Source organism: Pollachius pollachius, assembly GCF_949987615.1.
Source record: "Pollachius pollachius genome assembly, chromosome: 3".
In the NCBI taxonomy this organism is placed as follows: domain Eukaryota; kingdom Metazoa; phylum Chordata; class Actinopteri; order Gadiformes; family Gadidae; genus Pollachius; species Pollachius pollachius.
The window spans coordinates 11,934,334-11,958,313 of NC_136936.1; the positions used below are offsets into that span (position 1 = coordinate 11,934,334).

At 45.4% G+C, this 23,980-nt stretch overlaps 3 protein-coding genes across 3 annotated transcripts; 1 reads left to right on the top strand and 2 right to left on the bottom strand.

Moving 5' to 3' along the window:
* Positions 1 to 416: 416 nt before the first annotated feature.
* Positions 417 to 13,062, bottom strand: LOC307072647 (breast cancer type 2 susceptibility protein-like). Its single transcript, XM_079732036.1, has 17 exons — positions 12,503 to 13,062; positions 12,254 to 12,352; positions 11,298 to 11,367; positions 10,424 to 10,851; positions 9,674 to 9,882; positions 7,346 to 7,533; positions 6,828 to 6,998; positions 6,154 to 6,523; positions 5,502 to 5,657; positions 4,912 to 5,059; positions 4,303 to 4,412; positions 3,936 to 4,137; positions 3,240 to 3,406; positions 2,763 to 2,901; positions 1,972 to 2,228; positions 1,575 to 1,724; positions 417 to 1,352 (listed from the first exon to the last, which is right to left on the bottom strand). Exons 1-17 carry the CDS (start codon positions 12,936 to 12,938, stop codon positions 957 to 959), a joined length of 3,696 nt encoding a protein of 1,231 aa, XP_079588162.1. The 5' UTR covers positions 12,939 to 13,062; the 3' UTR covers positions 417 to 956.
* On the bottom strand, positions 13,042 to 20,632 carry LOC307073271 (uncharacterized protein; the record flags this gene model as incomplete). Its single annotated transcript, XM_079732975.1, has 12 exons — positions 20,504 to 20,632; positions 20,094 to 20,189; positions 19,230 to 19,466; positions 18,804 to 18,864; positions 18,452 to 18,513; positions 18,318 to 18,346; positions 17,978 to 18,074; positions 17,610 to 17,665; positions 17,310 to 17,400; positions 16,387 to 17,073; positions 13,229 to 16,129; positions 13,042 to 13,070 (listed from the first exon to the last, which is right to left on the bottom strand). The coding sequence occupies exons 2-12, from the start codon at positions 20,146 to 20,148 to the stop codon at positions 13,042 to 13,044; spliced, it is 4,305 nt and encodes a 1,434-aa protein (XP_079589101.1). The 5' UTR covers positions 20,149 to 20,189; positions 20,504 to 20,632.
* A 720-nt stretch (positions 20,633 to 21,352) lies between these two features.
* On the top strand, positions 21,353 to 23,760 carry LOC307072393 (aquaporin-11-like). Its single transcript, XM_079731674.1, has 3 exons — positions 21,353 to 22,076; positions 22,375 to 22,491; positions 22,864 to 23,760. Exons 1-3 carry the CDS (start codon positions 21,470 to 21,472, stop codon positions 22,965 to 22,967), a joined length of 828 nt encoding a protein of 275 aa, XP_079587800.1. The 5' UTR covers positions 21,353 to 21,469; the 3' UTR covers positions 22,968 to 23,760.
* Positions 23,761 to 23,980: the final 220 nt, after the last annotated feature.

Consider the following 23,980-nt stretch of genomic DNA (forward strand, 5'->3'; position numbering starts at 1 on the left):
TATATATATATATGTCAACTTTCAAATGAAATGTTCCAAAGCGCTTAACAGAAAGGATGTATCACAAAAAAAAAGATGATTCATCAAACCATAATATACAACGATGAAAAGAAAAGGAACAGACATATACATATAGCTGTTAAAACAAGTAGAGAGAAAAGAGGACCCCAGTATTAATAAAAAAAACCTGTCTGAACAAGTTGGCTATTAGAAGTTTTTTTAAAACCCTCAAAATACATGGGAAGGCGGTTCCACATAGATGGTATCATGTCAGGCATTTCTGGTCTTAAGTCTAGCATGAGGGACAAACAGGAATAAGAAGCTCCAAGGGGTAATGTGGGCAAGCTTCTGAGGGGAGTTAACCATTGGGAAATTAAATTGGGGCAGGACCATGCAAAGCTTTGGAATCCATTAGATGTATTCTAATATGCACCTTTATTTCACTCGAAGCCAGTGAAGTGACAAATGAAGTAACAATAATCCAGACGTGAAAAAAACATTGAGGTTAAATTATGAAAAGTTCTAAATTGGTGTGAGATAGAAGTGACAGACTGTGGACATTGGGGATCACACCCCTAAACCTTTCAGCTGGGAGTCAAACATCCTAGCCAACAGACTATCCAGCACCTGTCCATTCATAATGATACAAAATGTATTCGTCCAATATGCCATGTTTTTGTTATCTTACAGTTTTTAACTTTAACACAATATATATATTCATATATATACACATCAAGGCATAGACATTCAAGTATTTACACCAACAAAGGTGATTTATAGCAACTCATCCCCTGATTTATCGATTAATAACCACTTAAAAAGGTTTGGGAACTCGATGCAGTGAGTGGCATTCACTCTAACCGTCAGTTCACTGTCAATGCGTCCAGTGCAACAAGAACAAAACAAGCTTTTCCAACAGGTCTAAGTGGAACGACCGGAGTGCTGCCCCCTACTGGTCAGGAGGCCACACCTCCACCATGCAGGGCCTGCGTGTCAATCTGCGCTAGTCCTTCATCGTTCTCCCACTCTTCCTCCTGTTCCTTCATAGTCCGACCCATGGTCCGTCGAGCTGGGGTTGTCGTTTCCACGGCGACCACGTGTCTCGTCGTCACAACAGCGGCCGGTGTTGTGGACCTGCGTGGGGGGTTGAAGGTCTTTTTGACACACGCCGGTGACGCCAGACTTCCCAGGGGGCCGAGCGGTGGTGGTGATGGCATGCGAGACAGATAGTCCAGAGCTCTCCTGCGACGCAAGGTCTTAGGGTCGCTAGTTGGGGGAGGAGGAGGGTTTTCGGTCTGGGGAGTGGAGGATGAGGTAGCGAAGGAGGGCCTGGTAGGCTGATGGGGAGTCACCTGCCACACACACCGTCACAGATTAATTTGACAAGGATTACCATCAGATTGTATAGAGATTAACATCATAAAGACAGGATATATATATATATTAAATTGATATATGGTCAGAATAACCGATGCGGAACCATCAATGCAAGCCATGGGATACTTATGGCGGCTTTTCAGCGCAGCAGTAGAATTCAGCCTTTAAGGAACAACGACTTCATAAAAATGACTCACGCAGACTGCAGGGCTGGGTCTCCCCGGGGCTATTGGAATGGCTGGGGTTCTAGGCCGGTCCGACCAGGGAGAAGAGCCCGCGGCTGCGTCCTCTCCTTGGTTTAAGCAGCTGAGCGTTTCCTGGGCTCGCTGGAGGAACCCGTCCTGAGCCTGGAGGAAGGCCAGGCTGGGTTACAATTCATATTGTCTCTACAGCAGCACGCCCCAAACACCAAGGCAGAGTGCTTCCAATGGGCAGCAATCGCCTTGTCACAGAATTATATGAATTTGACTGTGATCATCCAGCACGCCTGACATAGAGATATTGATAAAAGATCTATGGTGACATTACTGGTCCTACATTATTAATAATGCATAGAAAGCGATTGATAACGTATGACCCTGTAACACGTCATACCCGGGTCTGCGTCCTCAGCTGTGCAAGGGCGCTCTGCAGGTGGGGTTCGCGGGGGTTGGAGGAGAAGGCGGTGAGGTCGCCGGCGTACAGGACTGGAAGTGGCGTGGCACGCTGGGCGTTGAGCTGCAGGTTGCTCAGAGCCAGCAGCGTGGCAGGCTTCACCAGCTCCTCCAGACCCCACTGGAGAAGGGAGGAGAAACAGCGAACCTTCACCGGGTTCAGGTGCTCGTCCACCAGGTACACCACCGGGGAGGTTCCTGGGGTTCACATAGGAACATTGAAACAAGTTGAAACATTTCACGTTTAGCATCACCATTTAGTTTAGTGGGTTGGCTTAGCTCAGGAGGTAGAGCACGTTGACTTTTAACAGAAAGGTTGCTACTAAGATCCCCAGCTTCTCCTAGCTGAGTGTCTATGTGTCCCTGAGCAAGACAATTAACCCTAAAACTGCTCCTGACGAGATCGCGGTCGCCTTGCATGGTTGACTCTACCGTCGGTGTGACGATAACCGTTGTAAGTCGCTTTGGATAAAAGCGTCTGCTAAAACACCAAATGTAAATGTAATGTTAATGTAAATGTAGATATTAAGCAGACATGCTTTTCAGGGTTTCTAGCTCTACAACAGTTAGACTGCGAACATAGAGTACATAGACCCCCCCCCCCCCATGGGATAAAACACAAACAGTCTATGAATATATGATGATTGTTTCATCTGAAAGAACATTGTTTGCACTTGAAAACAACATTAACGTCAACATGCAGACACCAGTCTGGTGAAGATGGGGTCCTACCGTGTGTGTCTGCGGTGGAGACGACGTATCCCACCAGGTCCACCTCTCCACAGGGGGTCTGGACCTCTGGGTGTTGGAGCTCCTGGAAGTGGACCGACTGTCGAGCCTGGAAATGATCCGACAGCCAATCCTGGCCCACCTGGATCCCCAGCAGTATGGTTAGCACCATGAGAGGGAACTTAAATACTCACTATGTATGTACTCTAGTGATGTTTTCTCTGTTAAAGATGTAAAAGCACAACATAAGAATCACTACATTTTGCAAACTTTAATAGCACTAAGTTAAAGTAAAAGCATCAAGTAAAAGCTCCATGCTAGGTAAATCTTCAGCTTTCGCTTTTGTAGCTTAAAAACGGGATGATTTTGTCTGAAAGAAATGGGTATATATGATTTTTAAGCTGCATTAAAATAGCTTAAAATATACTGAATGAATTGAAATTGGACCTGAACGAGATTGCTTATTTGGGCATGGGTTACCTGTACTTCCTGGAAGTGTGTCTTGCTGGTGGCGGTCAGCTGGACAGACGCCCCAGGGTTACGTTTTTTGCCAGCGGTGACGGAGAGGTTGTAGACGCGGTAACGAGCACCCTCCTTCAGCTGAGCCTGCAGGTCAGCTGGTGGCCTCCACACGTTCAACATGTAGACTGGATGAGAAAACGGAAACATCCCATAATATAGCACCCTTCCTTCAACAGCCTTTAGATGGTTCCCGACAAAGACTAGGATTTATTTCCAACCAACAGCCTTTACATAGTAGAAAATAGCATGTAGTTCCGCCAATAGCATGTAGTTCATGTCGAGAACAGCAGCTAGTTCCTCTAACAGCATATAGGTGGTTCACGGTAGAGACCACTATGTAGTTTCTCTAACAGAATATACGTGGTTCAAGGTAGCTGGAGGCAGAATGACCCGCCGTCCTTTTCAGTCAAAGGGATGAATTATTTATTCAGAAGTACAAACCCAAATATTTTTTTCTTCAGTTATGATTTCAGTAGCTAGTTTATAACTTATGATTTCAGTAGCTAGTTTGACTCCTCTTATCGTGCAATTTCTGAGATCCTGGTTAACAATGATATTTCATTAAAAAGTTCTTAAAGTTTGAATATCAAGGAGTTTGGCCATACACTGGTGCAAGGTGGACATTGAAGTATAATGTAAGTATAGCAAACCCACCAGAGACGCCAGGCGGCGCCCGGGCATCGGCTACACACAGCTTCCAGACCGGGGTGACGTCTCGTCGGGAACAGCCTCCCTGGCTCTCCTGGGCTTGCTCCAGGGCACGTCTGCAGCGCTCCTGCAGCCCAGCCTGCCTCTTCTCCAGAACAGAGCGCCGATAGCTCTGTAGGACCTCCAGCTGCTGATCATTCAAACACGCCTGACACGACAGAGCGGTGAGGAGAGGACGGGAGGAGAGGAGAGAGCATTGGGGGATGACGTGTATCTTAATTTATACAAGGAAATGTGTCTCAGGCTGTATTAATGTTGTCACCTAACCTGTGAGTGCGCGTCTGTGTGTGCCTGCGTGTGTGTGTGTGCCTACCTCCAGGTAAGCGGGGTCGCTCTCAAACGCTTCATAGAGCTCCTCTCCATCTCTCAACTTCTCCACGTCCTTCTGCCTCAGAGTTCTCCTCCTAGCGGGCGGGTCCTTACCTGTAAGAACCCCAACCGGTCAGAACGTACCCCCTACTACACCCCCATGACCACTACAGCAGAAAACCGATACAACCAGACCAAACCCGAGGACTAAACCAATACATCCACAGTCCCCTCCACTCCCCAAAGACCACACCAGGGAAACCAATAAAACCATAGTCCAATACAATCCCCAAGGAGTCCAGTAGTCCAGCCCAGGCCATTTCAATTTGAACCTCTCCATCACACATGCAAGATAATTTGTGCATACCGTGATGCATCATGCTCGTTAGTACTTGTGCTAGTTTACAAGTGGCACTAGCATGCACTTAACTAGGCTACTGTGTGTCCAATAAACCTAGCGTGAGGCCAACGACAAGTGAGGGTTTTTAGTATGACCAGTTTATACCAGTTGTTTACTACCATTAAAAACCAAACCCCAGTACCCCGGGCCCCAGCACTGTCATACCAAGTGTTTCAGTCAGTACCTACAGACTATTCCGAGCCCTAGCGCTACCTTTGTCCTCTCTCTGGATGTCTGCCTGGATCTTGGCGTAGAGGGCCTCCATGGCTTTATTGTTGTGGTCGTCGAACCTCTGAGCCTCGCGCTCTTCTGCTCGCCCGCTACGGAACACAAAGCCACCATCTTGCTTCTTCTCCATCCACTGAAAAAAAACAGACAATAAATATATCTGTAATTAAAACCTTTTCTAAACTTTAAGGACAGAGGCCAAGGTTTAGATCAGCTAAGATAGTATTTTATTAATCCCAGAAAGGAAGGGTTAGATACATAAATTATTAAAAGTTAAAAGACAAAACCTAAAAACTAGTGTTTCAGGTGAGCAAGCTTCTGTAGCTATCCGACAGAATGACATGTACCTAATTAAATCGTAGGGAGTTGCGTTTTTTTAACAGAAATAACAAGATTTAAACAATAAGAATTAATTAGTAATAAAAACTGAATAAAATCATAAAAAAATTAATAATATCCAATATCCCAAATATCCAATTGCACTACATCAGTTGCATCGCTAACTGGTTTCAGGTGTGCTAGCTTCTGTCACTATCTGACAGAACCTGACGGACCAGGCAGTAGCATGGACCCACCAGAATGGGGTAGCTCCTGAGTATGAGAAGGTCTACGCAGCCAACGGTCCCCCCGGTGCTGTACAGAGAGGACAGGGGCAGCAGGAAGGGGCGGGGGTCACGGTGGAAGCCAAGCTTAGCGTCCCAACGGGCTCGTCTGCAGCTGTTTGCCCCGATCTGGCGGAAAACACATCATCATCATCATCATCATCATCATCATCATCATCATCATCATCGGTCCCACTCAAGGAGGAAGAACTTGCACTCCATGTCAACTAGATTACAACCAAAAATACACTGGTTACTACCGGTCGAGATTACTGATGATGTGAATTTAGATCACAGCACACATGTTCATAAATTCGCCCCGACGAATAACATTAGCACCCGACAAAAACAAATGATGATAGAAAGTGTTGATGTCTTAAGTAATAGGGTGCGCATTCACTCTGTCTATGACCTGCACTTAATGACTTGTTTAATGATATGTATTTGAACTCCCTTTGGATGAAGGCGTCTGCTAAAGAGCAGATCAGGGTTAGGACATCACGCTCCAAGATGACAACAGGAGGACTGAGGACATTGCAGATTCATCATCCGTCAGTCGAGCATGCTAAACTCTACATTACCCCTCCTCCCTATCCTTCCTCCCCACCCTTCCTCCCCAGGGTACCTTCAACATGAGGCCCTCGGGGGCCTCCAGGGGGGAGCAGCCATCTTGGGACCCCACCAGCTCAGCTCCATACACCACCAGCTTCCCTCCCGGCTCCAGGCGCCCGCGCTGCAGCATAGCTGTCAGCGGGGCGTCCAGCTGGGCTTTGATGGCGTACCAGCCGTCCGTCAGCCAAACCATGCCCGGGGGAGGGGCGTGGGATTCGGTCTTGGGGGTCTGCTGGTCGGCCGGTCCATTGGGGGAACGGGGGTCCGGTCCTGGGCGGACCACCCCACAGACACACAGGACCAGGGTCTTGGCGGCCGCGTCGTCCCGCTCCGTGATCTTCCTCAAGGCCGGGCGCCGGCTGTGGTCCACCTCCACGTCGTAGCTGGGACCGAACAACACACAGCTTAGAGGTTAGACCACTAAAGGTACTGAGTAAGCTATTGGGACAATGGTTCAATGTTCATCTGAGGTCTCAACCAACACTCATACATACACATTCAAATCAGGGCTTAAAAACTTTCATAATAAAAAATAAGATGTTTCTTCATTCTTCTACTTTTTCTAAATAACATATGCTTATGTTTTTTTTAAATATGCCTATGTATTAAGAGGTTCATACAAATCTTGATAAAAATATTAACAAACGAAAGCTAAATGGATACATGGCACATCACAGCGTAGCGTACCGGTATTTGAGCTGGAGGAGAATCTGTTCTGGGTTCAGCCAGAGGCTAGCCATGGTCAAAGGGAAGGATCTCTCCATGGAGGCTAGCTTCCAGACCACCCAGCGGTAGTGGTTGTACACCCACTCCTGGCTCAGCAGCTTCACGTCCACCCCCGGGCTGTCACACAGAGCCCTGGGGACCCAACACAACAGGCACAGCGTTAGGGAAAGGATTGTCTTTTATTGTTTTGGTTCTCCAACAGTTTGGACCTGTGATCGTAAGTATCATTCTCTTCCCCACACATCGTTTTAAACCTCATCTAAAGCAACACCTGCCCATAATGTGAACCCCATCATACTGGTAAGATAGATAGTAGTTTGCACGTGGGTACGAATCATTAAGTTGTCGGTTTCAGTTTCTTTGTATATGCTACCTATGATGTTTATTTCACCAATAACAACGTCTAACTTAGTATGTTAGAAATTCAAAATTGTGTCATCAACAATCCAGGTGTTAGGGGTCAAGTAGGGGTGTGTTACCTGTAGAACTCCTCCTTGCCCAGGGTCCAGTCATCCCGGGGGACCAGCCAGCCTCCGTCCGCCAGCTGGACTCCCCCCTGCTCACCGAGCGCTCCCCCCCTGAAGAACCGCCGGAAGGAGAGCCGGAAGGACTCAGCGTTCTCCGCCGTCACCGTCCACACCGGCTGGTGGACACCATGTTGGTACAGCTGGCAGAGAACAGATGGATGCAGACGTCAACAAGTGAGTGAGGGGTTGGACCAGTGCTAAAGGCAATGGGTTTGAACCTCAAGAGTCCACACTGAAGTCTACCTGTAGGGGTACTAAGAGTACGAGGCCCTTCCTGCTCCTTATCGACATGAATCTTAATTCACTGTAAGTCGCTTTGGAAGAAGCGTTTAAAATGACTAAATAATATACAGTGGGGCAAAAAAGTATTTAGTCAGCCACCAATTGTGCAAGTTCTCCCACTTAAAAAGATGAGAGAGGCCTGTAATTTTCATCATAGGTATACCTCAGCTATGAGAGACAAAATGAAAAAAAAAAAAATCTAGAAAATCACATTGTCTGATTTTTAAAGAATTTATTTGCAAATTATGGTGGAAAATAAGTATTTGGTCAATAACAAAAGGTCATCTCAATACTTTGTTACATGCCCTTTGTTGGCAATGACAGAGGTCAAACGTTTTCTGTAAGTCTTTACAAGGTTTTCACACACTGCTGCTGGTATTTTGGCCCATTCCTCCATGCAGATCTCCTCTAGAGCAGTGATGTTTTTGGGCCTTCGTTGGGCAACACAGACTTTCAACTCCCTCCAAAGATTTTCTATGGGGTTGAGATCTGGAGACTTGCTAGGCCACTCCAGGACCTTGAAATGCTTCTTACGAAGCCACTCCTTCGTTGCCCGGGCGGTGTGTTTGCGGTCATTGTCATGCTGAAAGACCCAGCCACGTTTCATCTTCAGTGCCCTTGCTGATGGAAGGAGGTTTTCACTCAAAATCTCACGATACATGGCCCCATTCATTCTTTCTGTCACACGGATCAGACGTCCTGGTCCCTTGGCAGAAAAACAGCCCCAAAGCATGATGTTTCCACCCCCATGCTTCACTGTAGGTATGGTGTTCTTTGGATGCAACTCAGCATTATTTCTCCTCCAAACACGACGAGTTGAGTTTTTACCAAAAAGTTATATTTTGGTTTCATCTGACCATATGACATTCTCCCAATCCTGTTCTGGATCATCCAAATGCTCTCTAGCAAACTTCAAACGGGCCCGGACATGCACTGGCTTTAGCAGAGGGACACGTCTGGCACTGCAGGATTTGAGTCCCTGGCGGCATAGTGTGTTAGTGATGGTAGCCTTTGTTACTTTGGTCTTAGCTCTCTGGAGGTCATTCACTAGGTCCCCCCGTGTGGTTCTGGGATTTTTGTTCACCGTTCTTGTGATCATTTTGACCCCACAGGGTTAGATCTTGCGTGGAGCCCCAGATCGAGGGAGATTATCAGTGGTCTTGTATGTATTCCATTTCCTAATAATTGCTCCCACAGTTGATTTCTTCACACCAAGCTGCTTACCTATTGCAGATTCAGACTTCCCAGCCTGGTGCAGGTCTACAATTGTGCTTCTGGTGTCCTTTGACAGCTCTTTGGTCTTGGCCATAGTGGAGTTTGGAGTGTGACTGTTTGAGGTTGTGGACAGGTGTCTTTTATACTGATAAGGAGTTCAAACATGTGCCATTAATACAGGTAAACAGCCTCTTAAAGAAGAAGTTACAAGTCTGTGACAGCCAAAAATCTTGCTGGTTTGTAGGTGACCAAATACTTATTTTCCACCATAATTTGCAAATAAATTCTTAAAAAAATCAGACAATGTGATTTTCTGGATTTTTTTTTTTTCATTTTGTCTCTCATAGCTGAGGTTTACCTATGATGAAAATTACAGGCCTCTCTCGTCTTTTTAAGTGGGAGAACTTGCACAATTGGTGGCTGACTAAATACTTTTTTGCCCCACTGTATATAATAATAGTATTATATATATATATATAAAATCATATAATATTATATACAAATCCACATGAAGAATAATATAAATAGTTTCTGGCACATCATATTACTTCCATACGCATAAAAATGAATAAATATGCAAGTTAATTAATGAGGTATAAAACCTAACAACAAATATATGAAATAAGAAACTATAAAATATACTTTTAGAACTTATTGTTGCCATTTTGTTAATGACTAATTCTTTATTATTAATCATTTGTAAGAGGAAGGAGGCCACTGTTGTTACTTAAACCAGCCATTAAAGCCTGTTGACCCCTGGCCCCGGTAGTGTAGCCCTGGTACCTGCTGGGGGGAGTGGTGGCCGGGGGGAAGCCCGCAGACGGCGGCCCGGAGAGGGATCCTGGCCCCGCCCGAGGTCTTGGCCAGGAACAGACTCCCAGGGAGCGGACGGATGCTCTGGCGCTTCTTCTTCCTAAGCCTCATGTCCTGGAGGTCCCGCGCCAGACGGAGGTCCTGGAGGTCCTCAGGGTCCACAGGGTCCTGCTCCACGTCTGGGAATAACAAGATACATTTTGGCAATCTCAAGGTGCACGTACAGAGAATGCAAGTAGAGCTAAATCAATAAAACGCTACTTCTAACTAAAACCAACTAAACTAACTAAAACCTGCCTACAATCCCTTCCTATTTAAGGTCTTAAGAGCACCTATCAAGTTAGAAGACACATTGGAGATGCTGGCTTATACGCTATTGATTAATAGCGTATATCGAAATAATTCTGATGTATTTACTTATATATTTAAAGGTCTCAATAAGGTAATATATATATGGACAGACTGCCTATTGATTTGTAGCCACGAGCTACCATTATAACTTCAGGAGCTAGAAGCTAGAATCCCTTGTGGGGTGTTGTGATGAGGATACGTTCACTGGGATATTATTATCGCAGTCAGATGTTGATTGGGTTTATTGTTGAGACCTTAAGATGGGCTCATGGACCAGAGCCACTGATGTAGAGATATTATTTTGCTATGGGGTCAGTAGAAATGTGAAACATTAAATCCAAAGGTTAAAAGAATATCAGGTCAGGTTACCCAGGTTTCTGGTTGCCGGGTCACAGGCCATGGCAGCAGACTCCCCTGGGACTCCATCTGCCTTGTTGTCATGACAACCGCTCCCTCTTCCTTCTCCGTGGGTCTCTGTTACCATCGCAGTGCTTTTGGTCGTTATGGTAGCCGGTCGGACGTACAGGCTGGTTTCTGCCGGTGTGGGTGAAGAAGGAGGGAGAGGAAGAGGGGTGGGGGGTTGTAGTGGTTTCTTGAAGGGAGGGATGAACACAGCAGGGGTCTTGGTCCTGGTCATGCCTTGGGGGTCTGGGATGGTCTGGGGGGTGTCGGTTCTCCTCCTCTTTAGGAACGGAGGGACGAACATCAGAGCTCTGGAGCCCGAGGCCAGGGGGTGAGGGGGGGTAGCATCTGGGGGGGGCATCTGATTGGAGTGGACCACAAAGCTCTTCCTATCTCTGACAACGGGGAGGAAACACACACAGGCACACATGCTTAATTATTGTTAGCAGTACGGCCCTGGCACTTAAAAATAGTACTTAGCATCATGTTGCATCCTATCCTAGCTATAAACATCGAATGGGTTAACCTAACAGTTGTAAGAGCTTGGCACTTGTTCTATGAACATCCTTACTGTAACGACAGCGATATATTGTCGTTTCTCTTTCTTCTGACAAATGTACTGAGTGTAAGTCACTTTGGATAAAAGCGTCTGCTAAATGCCCTAAATGCATATCTAAATGTATTAGTAGCGCCCATTTTTTACAGCAGATATATAACCTTTCTAAGAGTTTTCTAAATACCACACACGGACACAAACCCTTTCTGTATAGATGAGGCATACGTCCAAGCGATAGCTGTAATAAAGGAGCTTCCCAGTCAGTTGCCATTCGTTAAGACGTACCTGTGTGGCCCGGTGATGTGTGGCTCCAGGGTGACCTTGTACTTGAAAACCCTTCTGTCGTTAAGAAAACCTTTTTCGGGTCAAAAACAAATCAGGGTAAGGACATCAGTAAGTAAGAATAGGCTGGATGTCCTGTAGAGGTCGAACATGCCAGTTTAAAAAATAAAAGTCTTCCCAAATCTAGTGTTTCAAATCTAGGGCTCCACACAAAAGGCGAAAAAAAAAAAATCAGCCCTGAATTTTCTATTTCTTTGTAATATTGGAGCAATACAAATATTTCTTACATCTATGCCACCAATCTTGATCAATGAAATGTTTGTTTAATCAGGCCTACATTTTAGTCCAAAGTAAAAAGACAAAAAGACGAGCTGGGCAAGTGGGTCAACCAGAGGCTCCCTAGTAACAGTTGCCAAGGGCAACCGTTGCCGTGGTGCCCTAGAGCCAACCATCTGGGTGCTAAACCCCAAGATTGATTACATTGCCATCGGGACCTTGGATGTTAGTGTGTTACTTTACCAGGGGGACCTGGGATCATAGTGCGTTACTTTACCAGGGGGACCTGGGATCATAGTGCATTACTTTACCAGGGGGACCTGGGATCATAGTGTGTTACTGTAGCATGGGGACCTGGGATCATAGTGCGTTACTTTACCAGGGGGACCTGGGATCATAGTGCGTTACTTTACCAGGGGGACCTGGGATCATAGTGCATTACTTTACCAGGGGGACCTGGGATCAGTGTGTTACTGTAGCATGGGGACCTGGGATCATAGTGCGTTACTTTACCAGGGGGACCTGGGATCATAGTGTGTTACTTAACAACTGGGACCTGGGATCATAGTGTGTTACTGTAGCATGGGGACCTGGGATCAGTGTGTGTTACTTTACCAGGGGGACCTGGGATCATAGCGTGTTACTGTAGCATGGGGACCTGGGATCAGTGTGTGTTACTTTACCGTGGGGAGAACATTTAGCAGGCAGCAGGGTCCTTGCCCTATCTCCATTCACAGCACGATCAAACTCTTCCAATAACCGCCTCTTTAGCGGAGGTTGGTCTGGAAGGTGAAGAGATGTTTGTAAATGTAGCGCATTAAACAATAATTTATTAATAGGAAGAAAGGAAATGCACGAAAAAGCTTAGGTGCTGCATTTCTAAATAATTGTTAATCACCTAAAAAGAGTTATTGAGTTACATAGTCACTCACCAGTCAAATCTGCATCATCTATGGATCTCTTCCCTGTTGCTTTGAGCGTTTCTCCCGCTCTATTGACCGGACCATATGATTGGACCGTCATCTTCTCTGACTCCATTGGAGCACTCTCTACAGCCAGTATCCGACCTTCCACTGAAGCAATGGTATCAGCACTCTGAGCATCACCTTCCCGATCTTCACACGTAGAAGTGAAAGCATTTCTTTCTCTGGGAGTAATTTGCTTCTCAGTTGTCCGATTATCCGTGTTCAGTAATGTTGTCTTAACATCTAGCATCTCTAGCTCATTTCTATATTCCAAATGAGAGTTACCACCAGACATAGAACAAACACTCTCTTCTTCTACATTCAAACGGTTCCTCGCCTTTAAAAGATTGTCCTCAGAGACCTGGACTATTGCGCCCTTTGCAGTGGTGAAGCTCAACTTCATTCCTTCAAGATTCCTTGGACATTCTCTGGATTTTTCCTCCGTTATCACTGACTTCGAGGGGGCAACGGTCTCGGCGTCGCAACTTAAGTCGTCAAAGACTGATTTAGCCTTCTGCAGGGCCTCGGACGATACCTGTACGGGTTTACCAATGGCTGTGTGAAAACCACTGCAAGGTCTTGGAGCTTTGGTCGGCCCATTGGAATGTACGGGGGCCTCCATAGGGGCATCGCAATCGCTCATCATTGCTTTCGCTTTTTGGAGAGCGGCAGCTGAAATGGCCACTCCTTTACCACTGGCAGTCTGAAATCCACCCCTCTGTTTCAGTGGAATCGGATTCGGAGATTGGCCCTGATGGTCTGCTGTTGCAGGTGGAGCTTTGGTCGGCCCATTAGAATGGGCGGGGGCCTCCATAGGGGCATCGCAATCGCTCATCATTGCTTTCGCCTTTCGCAGAGCGGCAGCTGAAATGGCCACTCCTTTACCACTGGGGGTCTGAAATCCACCCCTTGGTTTCAGTGGAATCGGATTCGGAGATTGGCCCTGATGGTTTCCTGTTAGAGCAGCTGGTTGTTTTTCTTTGTCGGTTGAATTCTCGTTCAGCAGAGACCTGGCTTTGGTCAGGGCCTTGTCAGACACTGACACCATGTTCCCACTGGCCGTAGAGAAACCCCTAGCACTACCCAACTCACTAACCACACTGGGGCCAACATTCTCTGAAGAGGAAGGGCAAGGACACTTTGCTGTCAAAGCGGACCTTCTTATAGCACCCGGCTTAAAACAATCCTCTTTTGGAGATGGAGCGGGAAGAGAGCGTGCTGTTGAAGCATCAATGTTTAGTTGTACTTCTTCTACCAAATCACATTCATTCAGAAGAGTTTTGGCTTTTGCCAGTGCTTCCCCAGTCACAGAAACTTTCTTCCCACTCGCTGTGGAGAAACCACCGTGACAGTAAGATCCAACAACCAGCGTGGCAGAGGCTGAGGAAAACGAGCCAGACGGCTCCTTCAGAGGGGCTCTCCTGGGGATAGAAACAACATCATTCACCATTGGTTTCTTGAAACCACCGTTATACGTTTGGTTGTCATCATCGCTCTTTGTTGCCAAGGATGCAGAAGGCACGACACTAGCGCTTGCTATTTCACCGTACCTCGGCTCAGGTTCTTTGAAAGTTTCCTTTTTAAAGCTGCAGTCGCTTTCCTTTTCGTTCACCATTACGGTGTTAAACTTCCGATGTTGAGGTGGAGCATCATCCTGGTTTACTATAGCATCCAAATCTTTGAAGAAACTGCTTGCTGCTTTGACAGCTCGTGCTGATATGGTAATCCCTCTCCCACTGGCCGTTGAGAAACCTCCCTTCAGTTCACTAACTTTAGTCATATGAAATTGACTATTCTCACATCCGGGTTTTTCAGCTGTAGGTTTATCACTTGAGATGCTTGGACAAAAGGGCGATTCTATCACAGTGATGGAGACCTTTTCACCGCTGTTTACGGTGTTCGAAACCGGGAATTCAAGATGGAGATTGTTGCTAGTTCCCACAACAGAAGCACTCTTGTGCGAGTTACGGTTAGGTATCTGTTGGTGAGTGGAAGCAGTGCCACTGTTTACCGATACATGACAGGAGCCATCAGCAGTGTCTGTGAATGGTAAATAACTGTCCTCCAGGTCTGAAAACAAACCTTTGGCTTTGCTCAAACACTTCTTTGAAACACTGAAGGACTTTCCACCAGCAGTTTGAAAGCCTAGGTTACACATCAAAGGATATTTATCCTGATGATTGGGTAATTCGGTGTAACTAGTGGTATTATTTTCATACCCATTTGACACATCAACGGCTTTGAGAGTGGCTTTTCGTTTGGTGGTGTATACATTGATAGGGGTGGATGTTTCATTCCTTTTCAGTGGAATAACTGATTCATTGTCCAAAGTTGAAACCATGTGGTTGCTGCATCCTAGAGGAATATGGACGTTTTCATCGAGATGCTTTTCAGCATCGAAGCTAAAACTGTCATCAAAAACTATACCGGCAAGAGAGTCTGGGTCTAATTCTGCATCTGTCGCTTTGGGGGAGAGATCCACTTCCTGAGGAGCTACATTCAGCTTTGCAGGCTTGAACGGAGTGAAATCAAACTGGGTGTGTGTTTCCTCTAAAAGGATACACAGCTCTTTGACATCGGCTTTCTGTGACGCAGTCAAACGGTGTTGATTACACACACTTTTCTCACCTAAAACTGCCGGGACGAAGGCTGGGGCGGAGGCTTGGGCCGAGGCTGGAACGGCTGGAATGGCTGAAACTGAGACATCATTTTGTAGGACGGACTTGTTCATGTCGTTCCTTGTGGTTTCGTCATTTCTGGTGAGTGGAACATTTGGAAAGCTTTCCTCCTCAACCTCTTTAAAGATATCCCTGGCTCTTTGCAGATTCACTGAAGAAATCTGAATCCCCTTATTTGAAGCCGTTTTGAATCCGGATGACCCACTCGTGGAAGGATGAAATCCTAACCTGTATTGCTCCTTCATAGTGGTCTGACCTTCAGTATTGCGTTCAGTATAAACATCTCCACCAAGGTCTCCTTGTGGCCCAATGAACTCTTCAATCATTGGTCCAATGCCCGATATCGAGTGGGATTGGATGGACTGATTTAACTCGGTTGGATCCTCCTCCATTTCGTCATAAAGACTCCTTTCCTTCTCTGCGCTTAGAGGGCTAAAAGGATCAAGTCTCTTTTCGGTCCCTGTTGAGTTTGTACCGTGGAACGATTGCTTAGGGACTATAGAGAGAACAGGGGAAGACGTTCGGCACAGTTTTGGGAGATCGGTAGCACAAGACAGGATGCGACTGTCAGGCACTACGTAGGAGTTGCTCCGATAGCCTGTCAGCTCAGGCCCTTTATCGGAGTGGGAACAGCCAGTCTCCCTCCGGCTTGCCTCCCCATTGGTAAATATTTTCTTGTTCCTTTCCTTGACCAGTAACAGACAGGTGGAGGGGGAGAAGAGATCTTGTTGTTTTTTTACAACCTCTGTCATTTGAGTGAAATCCTGCTCTAAGGCTTTGCAGAGCTGGGACATGTCCAGATCCTGAGAGGTCCCCGTCGCTGCAGAAGGAACTGGACCACGTCCCCCCAAAGGGTCCTGGATTCTGGGTGGAACATCAGCTGTTGGCTCCTGCCGATGCACACACGGTTCTTGATCTGTAATACAACATGACATTATAAAGCTCAGGTTATTATGTCAAAAAGCACAGATGTACAAAACATCTCTGGAATAATAAAGGCAATGCTTGATAAATGTGAATATCGTTGATGCATTAATGGTAATCAACATAATATTGAAAAAATTACCACTTACTTTAGATTATTAACGGTAAAGACATTTGACTGCAGAAGACCATTATCGGTATCAGAATTAGTAGATCAATTATCTAAGTTAGTCAATGATAAAGACCTACCAGAGATGAGATTAGATTGTTGTGCTTTCTGAGTTGGCTTGTATTTTTCCTTCACTCTAGGTAGTGGACTCTGAACGTTATAAACAAACTGTCTTTTTTTCTTGCTAAAAAGAGAGTCTGCTGTATTCAACGATTGTGCCGTTAATTTAGAAGGATCCAACATGCATTTAGTTTTTCCCGTAAAATGTCCGGATTCCGGTTCTTGTTGTTTTCCAAGATTGTCAACTGAACTATCCAAACCAGCCTCTGTGATCTCCGTCAGACTGATCGGAGACCACTGACTGACTGCACCAGCCCCACCGTTAGTCTCTCTCTGACCGGGGGGAGAAGACAGGGCAGGAGGGCAGAGGTCAGTGCCCTCCAGCTTCTCATCCCCCTCGGTTTTCACGACAGTCTCTGCAAGCCTTTCTACGGAGACCCGCCTGGCGTGCCGAGTCCGCTCCGTCTGCCTCCGTTTGATCCGCTCCTTGGTTTTGACCCGCCTGAGAGACGAGCTGCTGTTGGTGAAGAACATGGAGAGGACGTTTTCCGCGCCATCCAGGACGCTGGCCACCGTGTCGCGGAGCTCTTTGTCTTGGATGGCGTCGGGAAGGGTCTGCCTCCACTGTTCGTCGCTCTGGTCCAGGGAGGAATGCATGGAGTCAGAAGATGTTCCGTCCTGGCTGGCATCTCGACCACCGACCACAGCTGATTTTAGATTGGAAATAAAAAGACTTTGTTTAATGTAAGCTTATGTGGCCAACCCCGGCATCGTTCTAGAGCTCAGTGACTTCCTGCTAGAATAGAGTACAACCTGTGTGCTTTAAAATGAGTCGTCACACTCCCACTATGAATAAATTAAATCAAGGCAGTATTATTTAGACTGCTATTACTTGAGTTCATCATTTAAATCATCTGAAATGTAAAACAGTATATGTGCTTACTTTGCGGACTGTTGGGTTTGGGATTCTTGGAGGGCGATAGTACGATGACTCCAGATACATCCGATAGAGACGGGAAGAGCTTCCGGACAAACTAAAGAAAAACAGTAGATTTCAGCATCTACCAGATTTCATTATCATTAAAATTTTCTTACTCATAACATCAAACTCCAAATGTCAAAAAGGTTATTGTTCAACTCATACTTAGAAGAAGGTTCCAATAAAGGCCAACTATTACAGAGTTAAACTAGTCTTCATAGTTAAGTAGATAGTTGCTACAGTACAAAACACGATACTACTCACAAATATGTTTTTATCTTCGTACGTGCTTTCAAGAGAGGACATCACCTTGTTTTTAGCTGCAGAAGAGATTAGGAACAGAAACTAAATGTAATCATATTCAAATTATTTAAAAAGAAAAGATTGAGATATCGCCACCACAAGATTATACTACCACAATTCAGAATAAACCAAAGATCAGATAGCAAATAAAGAAAGAAGGCATAACTAGTTTGTCAAGTATAATATGTTTATAATAAGCATCATTCTTTGAGCTTTCCTTAACTGTAGAACCCTAGTAAAAGGTGTGGACTGTTGCGGTACAACGCCACATGGGGAGAAGGTTCAGAGGTATATAAAAAAAAAAGAGGTTAGGTGGTGGGTGCTCTTACTCAGAATGAGGGTCGAGAGGACGGCAGGTGGGGTGTTGAGGGAGCTGGTCCAGGACACGTCAGGGTTCACCTGGGCCCCCAGACTCTCCATCATTTTCTGGGAGGAACACCAGCATGATCAAATCCATTAAAGCACAACTTCAGCAGAGGTTATTCAAATGAGAGACAAAGCAGGAGAAGAGGGCAGAGAGAGACAGTGTGAGAGAAAGATGGAGAGATAGAAAGAGAAAAATTGGAAGGAGAAATGGAGAGGAAGTCAAAGACAGATCTCAGAGAGCAAAGGAGAGATAGACCAACATAAGCGAATGAGACAGAGAGAGAGAAAGAGAGAGAGACTGACCAAGGCTCGCTGGGGTGTGTCCAGTAGTTCTGCAGTAGACCAGAGAGAAAGACACCAATGAAAAACAGAACGTTGACCAAAATAGACAAAGTGCTGAACAACGACGATGACATCACAGTGACAGCTGAGCTTACCAAAGTGGTTTGGATGGTTCCTGTTCTGGAACAGTTTGGTTACGGAGGTACTGGAGCAGGAACTACAGCGTCACGAGTGCCAAATATGGAGTGAAAACTTTGTTTTTTTTCATAGCATTTCATAGTCATAGCAATTGATTAATTGATTGATGGCGTAATTTAGAGAGATTAAGATCAAAAAAGTATTCTACTATAAATTACCTACCCTAGCTTCAAAGATCATTTGTAACTAATTTGGATTTGGAATTTCTTACAAAATAATTGGATCATTGAGCAAAATATTTACTGAAAGTACGGCAATTCAAATACCAAAATGTCAATAATTATCTCCCCAATTATGGTCCAGACTTACCGTTCTGTGGACGTCCCCAGCAGTCCTGACCCCATAGCAGCCCATGGAAGAGGCTCCTTACCTAAGAGGACAGTAAACACAGCCACCCTAGATCAGCATTACTGGTATATGTACACCGCTATCAACACACTCCACTGCTTTATTAATAGTTTTATTAATTAATTTTAAAAATATATATATATTCTTAATTAAATCCAGATGGAAAATACGGGGTACGACCAGGCTTGGCCAATGACCTAGCATGTATTGTATAGACCAATCAATCTGTAGAGTAGAAATGATATAGCAGAAAATATTTCAAAACTAAAATAAATGGACTGAATGCTGAATATAATCATTGCCATTATAGGCTTATTACACAATGTGAACTTACAAACGTACAAAAATAGTACAAATGTCTAATAAATGTGTATACAAGTGAATAACCTTGTTCAATAAACGATCCATCATGTTGCGTGTCAGGGGATAGTAAACTCCTGCTGTGTCTAGATATCTTGGGGGTGGAGGACAGTTGGCTGTCTACTGCGTTCTTGTGGAATGGTGTTTTGAAGCCCTCATCCCCGTGAGCGGGTCTCGGTGGATTCTGTCTGGTTCGGTTATTCTCTTCGTTAGATGCTTTCACTGTGAGAGCGTTGAACCAGTCAGGGTCGAGCTGCCCAAGCTCTGTTGACAAACCGAGGAAACACATGTACGGCACATTGAATACAATCGAGGAAAATGATGCAGAATAAAAAAAAAAAGAAAAGGAGGTATATAAAAATGGAGAGAATTACGAATCAAGGAAAAGGGGGTATAGAAAAATAATGGAGAAAGTTTTATTTGAAAGAAGGAGGCATAAATTGAGAATAGAAAAAGGAGGTAAAGAAAATGATGGAGAATAAAATAATCACTAGACCTGGGGGGATGTGCTCACTACACCTGTTGGGGGGGGGGGGGGGGGGCACTTCGCCTTTGGGTCACTACACCTGGGGGTCACTACACCTGGGGCTGTGGGTCACTATACATGGGGCGGTGGAGTCACTACATCTTGTGGGGTGGGGTCACTACACCTGGGTGGTTGGTCGACTACACGGAGGTGGGTCACTACACATGTGGAGGTCAGGTCACTACACCGTAACTTTGTATTATTATTTATTTTATTAATGTAGGTAAATGTGTGTGTCCTGAAAGGAGCAAAAACACATGACATGCATAATCCTCATTGTAATCATCATTTAGCGGGGACAACACCAAGCAATGTTGATCAATCAGAAAGCCGCCGTACTCAACGACATTTAGATTTGATCTTACGGTCCCATATGTGATCTTTCAAGGAGTCGAACATGTTTCTGGAAGACGTGTCCATCGCACAAGATCCCAGACCAAGTCAAAGCTTTGGCGACAGATCTGCAAAACATACCAACATGATCTCGAAACATCTGAATACCATCACTATTCACCTCCATTCAACCAACTATAGCATACGACCAGATATCTGAAACAGCTTAACAGTAATACCACTAGGACACTTTATATGCAAACTAACGCCAAACTAACTATTATGCGACGAGTTCTTTAATATGTCCATGCGAGTGACGAGACAGGTTACATTATCATCTGTCATTAAACTTAATTCTAAGGAATGTTTACAATGTATCGGTTAGCTTTTATGCTATAATATAGCGAGATAGTCCGAAAAAAACCCAAAAACGTTGATTTACCATTGTGGAGTGTGTAGGGGTCTGTCATCCTGATCCAAAATCCTGATAAAAATTCAAATAAAGTAGCGAACGTGAAGATCGGCTGTCCTCAAATCAGACTAGTAAGCTATCTGCGAAAACTCTCCCTCTGAACATAAACCTCGCGCCACCGCAGCTCAGCTTCAACAATAAAGGTTTTTGTTTCAAAATAAAAGTTTCAAAATGAAAGTAGTCATAGCAGTATATTTTATAAATATTTGTTTCATATTTGTTGAAGCTATCTTTCGACAGCAATTAATTAATCAAGTGCTCTGGGAAAATAAGCCTGTCCAATAATTTAATTTGGCCCAATATAATTATTGACTAGCCTACCCTATAAGCGCCTACCTGCACGCACTCTGCCCCTGCACTTAATGCGCATGACTGAAGTCTTCCACAAGACTAGTTAGACCTTTTGCTAAAGCTAGCGATTCACAAAGTAACCATTCCTAAATTATTAACGTGTCAACATCATACATCTCTAGAAGAAAATAAAACAAAACATGTTTCCAATTATATTTTAAAGTAGGGTTCAGACATTTAACATGATGACACTGTTATTTTTGTGACATCTGTATTAATGGGCTAAATAGGCTACTATTAGGCCGAAGGTAGAATACAAAGAAAAGTGAAATGTGTGCCTGTATCTTATTTAAGAAAGAAGGAAACAAAAAGTGCAACGCTGTGCAAATACCCGAATCATGTGTGATGGAAGAGGAAGGAAGTAAGAGAGAAGAAGCATAGATTATGGGGTGACGGTGGAATTTGTGGGGTTGGGGGGAGGAGGAGGAGATCCACTTCCGCATGTGAGCAGGACCTGACCACTCCAGAATCACTTTACACTCGGGAACGGATGCATCGGCCCCGACAGTGCGGAGGACAAGGAACAAACGAAGGAGGAGAACCAGATACCACTTCCCCCCCCTTACATCACGGGCCGTTGTGGAGATGGCGAACGGGGACGTGGGGGTGTCGGTGTGCGTTCTCGTCGGGGTGGTCCTGCTCTGCGAGGCGTCCCGCAGGCTGCTGAAGAAGAGTGCACTGGTCGCGGAAACCACACTTGAGGTGTACGCTGTGGAGTTTGTATCCACGTTGCAGCTTTGCTGTTGCACGCATGAGCTCAAGCTGTTGGCCGAGGTAGGACGCGTGGAGCCGCGACTCTCGCTGACGCTGACTTACCTGGCGTGCGTGGTACACGGGCTCACCTTCGGCGGCGCGCTCGGTAACGCCTGCGGCGCGCTCGAGCGTGCCTGCAGCAAAAGGCTCGCGGGCAGGTGTGCCCTGCAACGGGTCGCGTGTCAGTTCGCTGCGGCGTGCGTGGCTCGCGCGGTGGTGCCACAGGTGTGGGGTCTCGGTCTCTCGGACCTCCACCTGCGACACAAGCTGCTCGGCTTCCGGTGCATCAGCCAGATCCGTGCGACTCTGCCGCACACTGCCGCGGTGGAGTTCGCGGGCGCCTTCTGCGTGCAGACCGTGATTTCCCGCACGCAGGCGGTGGAGGAGAAATACCGTGTGCACTTGATCGCGGCTGTCGTCACCACTCTGGTGTACGCAGGTAGGGTGTTTATGTGCTCTGCAAGGGTTGGGGCTTTAGTTCGGGGTAGGATAGCGTAGGACTTACCCGTCAGGTTCAGTGCTCGATTGCAATATTATCAGGGAGCATCCTTGAAGATGCCCCTCCCCCCATTCGTGTGTGTGTGTGTGTGTGTGTGTGTGTGTGTGTGTGTGTGTGTGTGTGTGTGTGTGTGTGTGTGTGTGTGTGTGTGTGTGAGAAAGAGAGAGAATGGGCCAGTGTTAATGTGTGCTATATATATCTATATGTGTGTGCATTTATAAATATGTATGTGTTCCAGGTGGCAGTGTGAGCGGGGCAGTGTTTAACCCCTCGCTGGCCTTCTCTACCCAGTTCCCCTGTAGTGGGAACTCCTTCCTGGAGTACAGTCTGGTGTACTGGGCTGGTCCAGTGCTAGGTAACCAGGCTGACACTGCTGCTACTCCTCACCGAACATTTAGCTGCTAGGTTACCAGGCAAACGCTACTGTTAAAGCTAAGCTCATGTTTAGCTACTCTTAAAGGTGTGATGTTGATCAGCCATTAACAAGTCACTTTAAAATCGACTCTCTTGTGACATCACACATGGGAGTGTCCAACCAGATGTAGGTTAAATAGAGCAGCCTACCAGTTGGTACAGTCCCTGGGTGGGCTGACCTACACAGCATACATCCGGGTGGACAATGTGAAGACCATTATTTGTCTGTCTACCTTTAACTATGTCTCCTTTTAACTTTCATCTAATCATCCTTTAAATTCAATATCACATCCCTCTTCATCTTCTGCGTTAGGAATGTTGACGTCGTTGCTGATGTTTGGCCCAGTCGTTCGGATGTTGTGGCCGACTTCTGACCCCACTCCCTACCGCCCTCGGGAGACTAAGAAGGAGAAATGAGAAGAATGACCACCACTGTGGGGGTCAGAGGGAAACATCAAGACATTAATGAGCACTGAAGGTCTATAACCACAGGTGTAGATCCACTTCTGGTGAAGCAGGGCATTGCAAAGCGCTTTCTGATTGGCTGAAATGGTGTCAGATATTTGCATGAGTATGACAACTGATTAGTGGTGCCATGTGTTGTTCGGGACATTTTGACTAAGCATGGTTCACTATTCCATTTATTTAAAAACGGGTGAATATGTTGGTACCTGGCACAGAGCACTTCTTTATCATTAGGTTATTAGATAAGGACTATAGACAATATTTGATAACTAGTTTATGTTGATACACTGTGGCTAAGATATCCATTTGGATTATTTTAGTTAATGAGCATATGACAAATAATTAAACCTCAAAATTGTATTCAATGTATGGAAAAGTTACGACTAATCACCTTTTCACTGTGAAGAATTATGTTTCACTGTAATGCAAGTAGTGCATAGTAATGTTTCTTTGAATATTGTTTTTAAAGCACACAATCAATTATTAACTGCCTCGGGTGACACATTGCAATTTATGTTTCTGATTGGCACCATGGGATGTCGCTTCTCATGAAGAGATCCAAGAAACTGAAACTGACTTGGGGATCAAACTGTAATAGATGTCCCAAAGAATGATGTACTATTGAAGTTTGTTTTTCTATGGGAAGCTTTACAACATTCCATTATGTTCATAATTTGTGAAATCAGTGGACACCCAGATTTTTTTTATATCTTTCATTTGGTGTTTGAGGATTTGACCCCTCTGAAGTGCCGTTTGGCAAGGCTTTTAAAGAAGCTAGCTGCTGGTTCTGTTCGTTTTGACAAGACAATTTAAAATGTGAGCCAAATGTTCAACTGTTATTACAAGTCTAAAATTCACTTTATTTGTACGTTTGTCTATTCATTTAATGTTAAATAAAACTATGGAACTTGAATTACGAAAAAGCTTGCAAGCTTTACCTTGTAACATTTAAATGTCTGTGCTAT

Coding starts and splice junctions, on each gene's coding strand:
- LOC307072647 (XM_079732036.1), bottom strand. CDS start 12,938: ATGAAGTTGAGCTTCACCACTGCAAAGGGCGCAATAGTCCAGGTCTCT. Junction 11,368..12,253: donor TGCTAAATGTTCTCCCCACG/GTAAAGTAACAC, acceptor GACCCGAAAAAG/GTTTTCTTAACGACAGAAGG. Junction 4,138..4,302: donor GCGACCCCGCTTACCTGGAG/GTAGGCACACAC, acceptor CTGTCGTGTCAG/GCGTGTTTGAATGATCAGCA.
- LOC307072393 (XM_079731674.1), top strand. CDS start 21,470: ATGGCGAACGGGGACGTGGGGGTGTCGGTGTGCGTTCTCGTCGGGGTG. Junction 22,077..22,374: donor CACCACTCTGGTGTACGCAG/GTAGGGTGTTTA, acceptor TATGTGTTCCAG/GTGGCAGTGTGAGCGGGGCA. Junction 22,492..22,863: donor CTGGGCTGGTCCAGTGCTAG/GTAACCAGGCTG, acceptor CTTCTGCGTTAG/GAATGTTGACGTCGTTGCTG.